This window comes from Nicotiana tabacum, chromosome 6 (assembly GCF_000715075.1).
Source record: "Nicotiana tabacum cultivar K326 chromosome 6, ASM71507v2, whole genome shotgun sequence".
Lineage (NCBI taxonomy): Eukaryota > Viridiplantae > Streptophyta > Magnoliopsida > Solanales > Solanaceae > Nicotiana > Nicotiana tabacum.
This window is the reverse complement of record NC_134085.1, coordinates 2920267-2930539: the sequence shown is the minus strand read 5'-3', so window position 1 is coordinate 2930539 and position 10273 is coordinate 2920267. Positions and strand designations below refer to the sequence as shown.

The 10273-nt window shown below is 36.0% G+C and overlaps 1 protein-coding gene across 2 annotated transcripts in view; it reads right to left on the bottom strand.

The window, feature by feature from the left end:
- Window positions 1–4666: 4666 nt before the first annotated feature.
- Window positions 4667–10273, bottom strand: part of LOC107776919 (22.0 kDa class IV heat shock protein) — a 7295-nt gene continuing 1688 nt past the window's right edge. Inside the window, exon 2 of one of the 2 annotated variants that reach the window (XR_012710202.1) lies at window positions 4667–5318. Coding sequence is in view for 1 of the 2 variants with exons in the window: in XM_016596874.2 (XP_016452360.1) it covers window positions 6068–6664 (597 nt within the window). In the remaining variant the exon portion in view is untranslated. Of the gene's footprint in view, window positions 5319–5887; window positions 7160–10273 lie in introns of those variants that run through there. The other variant, XM_016596874.2, reaches the window with a different exon arrangement.

Genomic DNA, 10273 nt, shown 5'->3' with positions numbered 1-10273 from the left:
TTAAGGCATCAATTGTCGTCTTCACTCCTACTTTAAGTTCAGGTGGATCATCTTCCACATCTTCATCTTCTTGAGAGTCCCCATCATTGAAGGATATGTGATAATACGGTGAAACATCCTCCAATTCCGCATTATCCTCTATTGAAGATGGAATATCATTCTCGCCTTGTACAATAACATGATACGAAGAAGCCACACTTTGTTCATCTTTGTCACGTTCCTTAGTGTAGACGACAATATATGGCTTTACCTTCAGTACTTCTTTACATGAAACCACAAGTTTTGTTTGTCGCCTCATTCTAGAAGGAACCAAACTTTGGAAATCCATAGAGATCTTATGGATTTTGGGCGAAGCGAGGTGTTCTTATGCTTTGAAAATTTCTCTTGAACTTTTTCGCCTTCTTTAATGGATCCAGTCTCTTAAATACGGAAGTCCTCACAGTTGATTTTCCAAGCCGATCAAAGACAAAAGGCTTGTTAGAAGTGGCCGATTCATCTTCTATAATGATATAATTACTGCTAGCCCTTCTTATGGAGATGCGCACTGGTGACAATTTCTTGTATCCCAAACCTTCACGTGATTGTCTCGTTGCAGCTTCTGATGGTAGCTTCCCTAACTTTGACGGCTCATTAGCATTGTATCCAGCTTTTGCAAATAGCCTGTAAGCATTAGGATCAAAACCTTCAACTGTTAGCTTTGTAGGAAGTGCCACATTGTGCAGACAATTTTGGGCCACAAACCCTGCAAGTGGCTTTGAGGACAACTTTACTGCCTCAATTCATTTTACCGAAAGCGTTAACCCCTTTAGTATGTTAGTTTGGAGATTAGATGATTCACCTTCATCTTTTTTCCTTTTAGGGACATATTGGAGCGCATGACTTACTTTCTTGCCATAAGACACAATATTCCCTCTATAAGATTTATTCGCGTTGGGTTGTACCTCCTCAGTAAAAGCTTTGGCTTTACCAGTAGTCACCTCTTCTATTTTAGTTATGGGCTCATTATTCTTGCTTTTCATGCCATCATCAGCTTTTAGCTCCTTCACAATGCGGTTCTTCAAGTAGAACTTTGTATCGGCGAAGTATGACTCAGCCTCGGTGAATGGCTCATCATCAGCAACTATCTTCTTCTCGGTTTCATCCTTGTAGTATTTTAAACATTGATTGTAGGTAGATGGAACTACTTTATTCTCATGTATCCAAGGCCTTCCATGCAAGACGTTGTATGAAGTCTTTGCATCGATCATATGTAGCCATGCACTTAATTGCATATCTTCAATGGTGATTTCTAGCCCGATCACGCCTATGGCTCTTTGCCTCCCTTGGTTGAATCCTTGGATCATTACACGACTTTCTGAGAGTTCGTTCATGGGAATACCAAGTTCTTTCACAGTGCGAATTGGAAAAATGTTCACTGAGGATCCTCCATCAACAAAAATTCGATTTACCCTTTCATCACGCATATAGCCAGCCAGGTACAATGAGCGGTTATGAAGAGTGTCACCAAGCAGAAGATCGTCATTTGTGAACGTGACTTTTTCCTCACAAGAATTAACTTCTTGAGGAGTGGACTCAATGGGATTTTCCGAATATGGTGCCAACGGTAGGTCATCACTCTTTTCTTCCCCTTTGTTAGCATGGCAACAAGAGGCATCGATACTCTCATGGGAAATCTTCATGTGGAAGTAACTTGGTAAAAACTCCTCCAAGGTCACTGGATTTTGTGGATTTTGAGAGTGGTGCACCTCCATTTTTCCTCTCTTTAATCACTTAACTAGATTCCATCTCCTTGGTCCTTTTACCATCATTTTCCTTATTGGTTGTTCTACTGATTCTTTTCGTGGGATCCTTCTGTGGCACCTACGATGAGTCACCAACGTCCAACCTTCATCATCATCAGGTTGATTGACTTCAGCTTTGTCGTTTTCCAGTAATTCTTCATCTTTACTTTCTTTAAAACCACATAATTCATTCGGACTGAATGAGCCAAAGGTGATAGAGACTTGGTTTGCGCTTGCTTTCTCATCTTCAAGCACGATTCTTTTCGCGAGCCAAGTCCATAACTTTGTCCTTGAACACAAAGCACTTCTCCAGAGGGTGGCTCACAAGTCGATGGTATTTGCAGTAATTTGGGTCATTTGTTTTCCCAGCTTGATTTGGTCGCTTCATCTACGGAAGCTCAATGAGATTTAACTCGAGGTGTTCTTCAAAAATAGCTGGCACATCAGAATCCAGAAATGTACTATTTCTCTTGCATTTCTTTTAGAGTCAACTTTCCACTTAGCTTATCTTGAAAAGAAGTGAATTTTATACTCTGCTTCTTGCTCACCTTCTTTGTGAACTTCACAGGTGATGTGTTGACATTCATAGCTTCTTTGTATTCGGACTTCTTGCTTGTCGTTCCCTTTGAAAGGCTCATAGACATGCAACCTTTCATTTCCAGCAGAGGACATGCTCAACTCCATTTCATGGGCACAGTTCGCAAGTTCTCCAAATGTGTCAGGCTTGATACCTTGCAAGATGTAGAGTAGTCCCCAATGCATACCTTGGATGCATATCTTTATGACCAAAGCTTCACTAAGCATGTCTTTTCAGTTAAGGTTTGCATTCCTCCAACGATTGATAAAGTCAATAACTAGTTCACCCTTTCATTGACGAGTATTTGTAAGTTCTATCATACTCACAGTACGTTTTGTGCTATAAAAGCGATTGAGGAATTCTTGCTCTAGTTGATCCCAGCTATCAACAGACCAGCCTCTAGGTCCATATACCAATCAAAAGCATTTCCTTTTAATGAGCGGCCAAACTTCTTGACGAGGTAATCTCCATAAGTCCCAACATTGTTTCATGTCTCAACGAAGTGTGCCACATGTTGTTTAGGATTTCCTTTTCCATCAAACTGTTAAAATTTTGGAGGTTGATAGCCAGTAAACATCTTCAACATATCGACCTTGAAGTGTACATCTTTGCGTAGGTAAAGGAGGACTTGGAAGCAACTTTATATTTGTTTTTTATAGTCCATTCAATGAACTTCTTTAGTTGATTGATTGGAATCATCCCTTCCGAAGAGACTAGAATTTCCATAGTGGATGCAACTTGTCATGGGGGAGGATCAATTTCTTGAACTTCTAGGAGTTTGGCAGGTGCATGGGTGGATTCTTCTTCCATCAAGATTGCCACCCTGTAAGTTAGCTTGTCAATTTTAGCATCTTGATTTTGCATGCATTTGGTCAAGCCAGCAATTGCTTCCGTCAAGTTTTCCAACTACTCTTCCATAGATGAAGTGTTTGTCACTATGGCTTGCATGATCGTTGTAGATGATGGGGAGTAGCATGGATTGTCACACAGATTGATTCTCGAATGGCTCATTCTATGTAAGTGGAGAGGATCCATCACTTGAAGCATCATCATCTCCCTTCATAGTTGAGTTCTTGGATCCAGAGAGGTCAAGCAGAGTAAGAATTTTCTTAATCTTTTCAGCAACATCACTTCCTCCTTCAGGTGCTTTTGTAGAAGAACTTGCTCATTTTAAGGATGAAGATCCGAAAACAGGGGTTGATGCTGACGACACTTGGTGTGCTTGTTGTCCTAACGAGCTTGCTTTGCTCCTCATAATTGGTCCAAAGCTTCCAAAGGTAACATCGAGGATGCTTTCCACATCAACATAGAACCTGGAATTAGCAGCCTTGGTGGAAGTTGATCTGGAGTTGATTTTCTTTGAAGCCATTTCGTTGTTCTTGAACTTTGGTGATTGAAAAGTTGAGATGAGAGATAGAGATTGTCCCACTGGGCGTGCCAGAATTTGTAGACAATAAATTGCGTTAAGAAAATAAAATCAAGACTGAAAAATATTGCAACAATCATAATATTTCATTTCAAATATTTGAGTGTTACAATCTCTATGAATCCTCTGATTCTTCTTTTCAACAGTAAATAAAAGAGCTTTTTGAGCTTAATATTGAATTTATTTTATTTTAATCTAAGTGCTTGAGGACTGATCTTGATCTTGACGTGTTTTTAATCCAAGGGCTTGTAGCTTGTTCTTGAATCTTCGTCTTGATCTTTTAATCCTTAGAACACTGGAATGCTTGTAGCTTTTAGAAAAATCTGTAGCGTTTGATCTACGAGCTCTCTCTTGCTTCTTGTTATAACTTCTAGTGTCTTTTCTGGGTTATGAAGACCCCTATTTATAGTTGTGGAAGTGAGGAGTTATGATAAGAACAAACTCTTTCCAACCAATCAAATTGAAGTGTGACATGGCGACATTTGATTGGCCAAAACATGTCACATTTCATTGGCCAAAACATAATTTCATTGGCTTTTAGTGTGACTTGGCATGCCTTGTCATTTTGACATGTGGCATGATCCTATTGGCTCTTCTGTTTGATTTGGCGTGCCACGTCATTTGATACGTGGCACCGAACTGGGCCTCTAGGAAGATGACATCTTGAGCTTAATGAAGTGGGCTCATCACTTTAGCCCAATTAAATGGGCTAGCCCAATAGATTAAAATTTATTTATTTAGTCCATATATATTGGACTTATATAATTAGTTCAATTATATTAGCCTATAATATTTATTTGGACCAATATATTTTGAATTTAAAATATAATCCAAATTATTTTATGAATTTAATTTTAATAAAATTTATATGCCTACAAAATATATTCAAGGATCAACTGTCTAGGCCACACGGTGGGCGCCAAACCATTTACCTGTAAAACGATACAATTGAATTTATAGCGTGGTTTATAGACAAACGAATCGATTTGATAAAAAATGGTAAATAAATCAAATAAAATGCAAGCCCTAGCATAGAAATCAAGATAAATAGCAGATAGCTTGATTCCAGAAGCAAGGCTTCCGAAGACAGCAATGAGAATATCGCTAAACAGAAAATAAAGTATTAGTTAGCTTGGAATAATGTGTAGTTAAGTTTGTTAGAATTTTCCTGTCCTACAATGGCGGATGAAGTCACTATTTATAGCTAAACCTTGGGAACAAGGTCCTAGGATCAAGCATCTCTTAAATGACAATACTGGGGGTCATTGATGAATATGTAACGGCATGTAATGAATGCCAAATTCTTTGTAATGGACATGTATTCAATACTGAGGAATATTATTCATTGAATGTCATCTGTGACAAATATTCATTTTGCCCACATTAACAATGTTCCCTTCGGGGTCTACTCGATGTCAACCGCACATTAACAATGTTCCCTTCGGGGTCTACTCGATGTCAACCGAATCTATTGTCCTCGGTCTTGATTTTCACTCGCTTCGTCTTCCGTCTTTTTCCGGTTCCACGTGTCATTCTGTCATTCGAGTATTTAATGTGAACCGATTTTATCTTATACAGAGGGATAAAGGGTAAATAATTCCAAAATTAAATTTGAAATGAGTTTATTCCACATTTGATTGGGATAAAATTATTGGTATAACTAATTCCGAAATTGTAATATTTTCTAATCCCATGGAAGGGTACAGCTTCAGTCATTATTGTTTAATTTCAAGCTGGAAGTGTTTGATATTTTTAACTCTTTAGTTAAAGAAAGGGGTCGACTAGTAAATAGTAAAACTCATGTGCAGTCAGTTGAAAAGTAGTTAGATTAACAGGTGATATTTATTTCAAAGGAAACAAAATAGATTATTTTGACTTTGTATTGCTCAATATGACAGAAATGAAGATCCATCTTCCTCGCTGTCTACATATTCTTCTCTAAGTTCTTGTTTAAATTGAGTGAAATGCATTTGCAAGTGCTAAATATAAATAGAACTTAACAATTAACATAACCACAACCAGAAAATTACAACTTGAACTTTTGAAAGTAGTATTCGTGAAAAAATATAAATAGAACTTAACAATTAGAAGATCAATATATCCAACAAACAAAAAGAAACCGATCAAATATGATAGAACTTCCCAATTATGACTGCATTTACATTATTTTCATCACTTTTCACTACTGTCTAGGGACAAAAGACCAAGCATATATAAATCACGCCCCATAATTTATTACGATTACAAAGCACAAAGTATCTCGTATTCACGCAGCAAGATGCGTTACAGCTCCTCTTTAACGGAAGCAGAAGAGTTTTTTCCTTCTTCTTTGGTCTCAATGGCGACAACTTTAGGACCCTTAATTTTGTCAGGAGACAACTTAGCAAAAGAAATAGTTAACACACCATTTTCAAGCTTAGCTTTAAGAGTATCAATATCAGCATTTTCAGGCAGACGAAACTGCCTCAAGAATTTTCCATAGCTCCTTTCAACACAATGCCAATGAATATGATCATCTTTGTTTTCTTCTTCTTTTTTCCTCTCTCCACTCACTCTCAACACCCTATTTTCCTCCATCTCTATCTTTATCTCTTCTTTCTTTAAACCTGGAACGTCTACTGTTACCACGTGTCCCTCTGGCGTTTCTTTCCAGTCTACTTTTGCAACGGAGAGAGTCTCGTCTCTGGTTTCTAGTCCTAAGGGTATTTGTTCTAACATTCTGAATGGATCAAGAAATGTTTCACTTAGTAGACTACTGGGAGTATTGGCCATTTGGTCCAAGAATAATGGTAGAATTGATGATCCTTCTGACACTGATGCCATTTGCAATATGCAGCCAACTGAAAAGATAAAAAATGGAATGTTTTTGTTGAGCCTCATCCTAGCAAGCTTTGACGATCTTCTTCTTTTTCTTTATCTTTTGTGTTTGGTTGACTAGTGTTCTGGGAAGAGCTAAGGGGTTTAATGGTGCAATATATATAGAGAGAGGGGTACAGTTTTAAGAATCTTGAAAGTTCTGAAAATGTTGAGAGAGTTCTTTGTGCAAGAAACTTCCAGCAACTTTCAGGAAATTAAAAGTGGACATATCTTTGATCTTTCGAGAGGCTTCTTGAGTAACAACAACAACAACAACAACCCAGTATAATCCCACTTATTGGGGTCTGGGGAGGGTAATGTGTACGCAGACCTTACCCCTAACCTGGGGTAGAGAGGCTGTTTCCAAATAGACTCCCGGCATCCTTCCCTCCAAGAACTTCCCACCTTGCTCTTGAGAAACTTGAACTCACAACCTCTTGGTTGGAAGTGGAGGTTGCTTACCGTCAGAGCAAGCCCTCTTGTCTCAAGAGGCTTCTTGAGCGTCTACTAAAAAGGTTCCTGCTGAGTAGAATTTTAGGCATAATACATCAACATGCCCTCGAACTTGGCCTTAACCGGCAAATATGCCCTTCAATTTTGGATGTGCAAAAATAAGTACCTCAACTTATATAAAGTTGAACAAGTAAACACAAATATTGACGTGACACGTAAATTTTAGAGGTGTTTAAATAATCATTTTATAAGTTGGAGTGTTCAACTGATAATGTGGAGACAAATTGAGGTTTCTACTTGTGCACACCCAAAATTAAAAGGCATACTTGTCAGTTGAGGTCAAGTTTGAGTGCCCGTTAATGTATTATGCCAGAATTTTATGACTAAGAATCGAAAAACAAAGACGCACTCAAGTTGCATTTTAATCAAGTTTGAATGCCTGTTTAATCCGGGTTAGAAGCGACGCATGCGCCCGCCGTCCGCTTGCTGACCCGCAGTAGGAGCCTTTTGCCCCCAAGGGCACGTATCGTTGGCTAAGTCATCGCGGCGGAAGAGCCGCGATGGCCTCCTTAAAGTACAATTTCCATCGAGCGGTAGGTAGAATTCTTTGCAGATAATTTAAATACGCGACAGAGTATTGTAAGTGACAGAGTAGCCTTGCTGTCACGATCCACTGAGATTCAGTCCTTTGTCGCTCCAATTCGTAAAAAAAAAATGATTGATATTCCTAGTAAATGTGTTGGTCTCTCCCTTCACAAAGATTTTACAGATTAGAAGTACTACTTACTAGAGATATATTGTGCACAGAGGCCCTCAAGACTCTATTTCAAAGTTTGGACCCCTTTTTATTTTTTATTTATGTTTTGCATTTAAATTTGATCGGGAACTATTTTGAATTTTTTAAAACTTTTTATTCTAACTTAATTTTTTTAAATATATTTTTCTTGTTTTATTTTGTAATTTTTTTTCTTTCACTTTTATAAAACGCATTTATGAAAATTTTCTGTATAATAATCTTAGATTTTCTTACTGGATTATTTTCATGTATAAAATAGCAAGTGGCTTAGTATTACTTTGATTTTTATACCAATTTGTTCTCCTAAAGTTATGTCTTTGAAATATTTAATTCTAAGCTTAAATATATTCTAATTAAAAAAATAAAACTGAAAATATGAAAAGTATATTTTAAATGGATTTACTTCAATAATTCTAATTTCAGTTAGAGGTATCCCGAAAATACCTTTTAATTAAATCCCATCATATCTTACATCTTCAGGTTGAGTATGTCGAAATCCCATTGAATACAGTTTAACAAAATAAAAGAAAAGTTTACAAACCTTTTAAAAGGCTTTGATTTTGTGGTTCAGATCACCTCCAGTGTTTGACTCTCCAATTTTGAAAAGATTGACGACAATACGTATATTAAGATTATGAAAAATAATTAAATGACTATTACATATTAGAAAAATAATTATTGATTATTTTATATAGAGTGAATTCTATTTTTAAACGACAAAAAAGGCAAATGACATTTCGATAAGGATCTATGTGCATTTAATATAAAATAGTTTTAAGGTGCGCGTTTTACTTGTGTATCTATATCAATGAGTATATTAAAATAAATAAAATAAATATACGATAATGTGTTTGAGTTGTGAAATAAAGATTAGAGAAAACGTGTAATCTCTTGAAAATGATCAGTGTTAATCATATTTAGCTAGATCAAACAAAGGAAGAACAATGCTTCACTATATCTAGATGTGCATTACTGACAGAATAACAACTTTTTAGGAACTAAAAAGTTAATTAAAGAAATTATATAAAGAACTTTAAAAGATGATTGCAATAAAAGAAGTAGAAATAACTAAGATTCATAAAATATTATTATTATTATAATTATTATTATTATTATTATTATTATTATTATTATATATACTATTATAAAATTAGTATATCACAGTACTAATCTCTACACTACAATTCAAAGCGTAATGAGATATTTCTTTGTGATTTATATTAAGTTTAGGGATATTAACTAGATCGTTTGCTAAAAGGTTAGTCCAAAAAATATTCCATCATGGTTGTACAGTGCCACTAACATATACTAGTCATTTTTTGTTATTAATTATTATATATGAAACTATATCTATCATTATATTATCCTTTTGTGAGTAAATTTTTTATTTGTAGAATGAATATATTTGATTTGAGAATTTATAAAAAATAGAATTTTAGATCACCCATGCTTGGTCCTTAACAAGATTAAGGACCAGATCTTCTTGCACTTAAAGCGTTTTAGGCCCAGTAAACTCGTCACTAAATGTTTAAAAGCACTAAATACACGGCATTGATTTGTAGTAAAGAATATATTTCTAGTCCCTAAAATTATTTAAGGACCACATTCCAACTAATTGTTAATACAAACGGTTGCACACGACTAACAGAGGGCCGTGATATCCACACTCAACTGGATATCACGGTGCGAATCTCACCCGATATCGATAGTGTATCGGGGATTGACGGACAGGGAGGATTTTTACCTTTTTTAGAATTGTACTAAGGGTAAAACTCTCCTACTATATAAAAGGAAATTTTTTATTCAATAGACTCATTGTAACACGCATATCAAGAAAATACAAACTTATTTCTATGCTTTCTAGCTATTGAAAGGTTCTTATATTAATCATAGTTCTCCATACACGTTTGGCTTCGAATCGAGGGTTCGGTCGAGGGCAAATCTATTGTTCAAATCCGAGCACGGGCTCAACGTCACAACTGGTTTGGCTATTTATTTTATCTTAAATTCGTTTATCTAACATTCTTATTACTTGTGTTGAATCAGTTCACATATCCTTAAAACCGCGTATAAATTTAATTGTTATCCGTTTTAAGGGTAAACAGTTTAGCACCCACCGTAGGGCTAAGAATAATAGTGGTTGTTTGATACAAATCTCCAAAACATGCTCTATTTTACACTTGTTCTTTAAGGTTTCAATTTCTAGTCTGCCACACCCCTTTTTTCACCAAACTAACCATCTTAAAAATAATAAAAGGATTTGCAAAGCTCAAAAAGGGAGGATTATTAATTAAAAAGTGACAAAATTGTGTTCAAAAGGATTTTTAAGAGTCGCTACCTGATATTTGTTTCGGTGTGCCAGGTCACCATTTTTAAAAAAATAA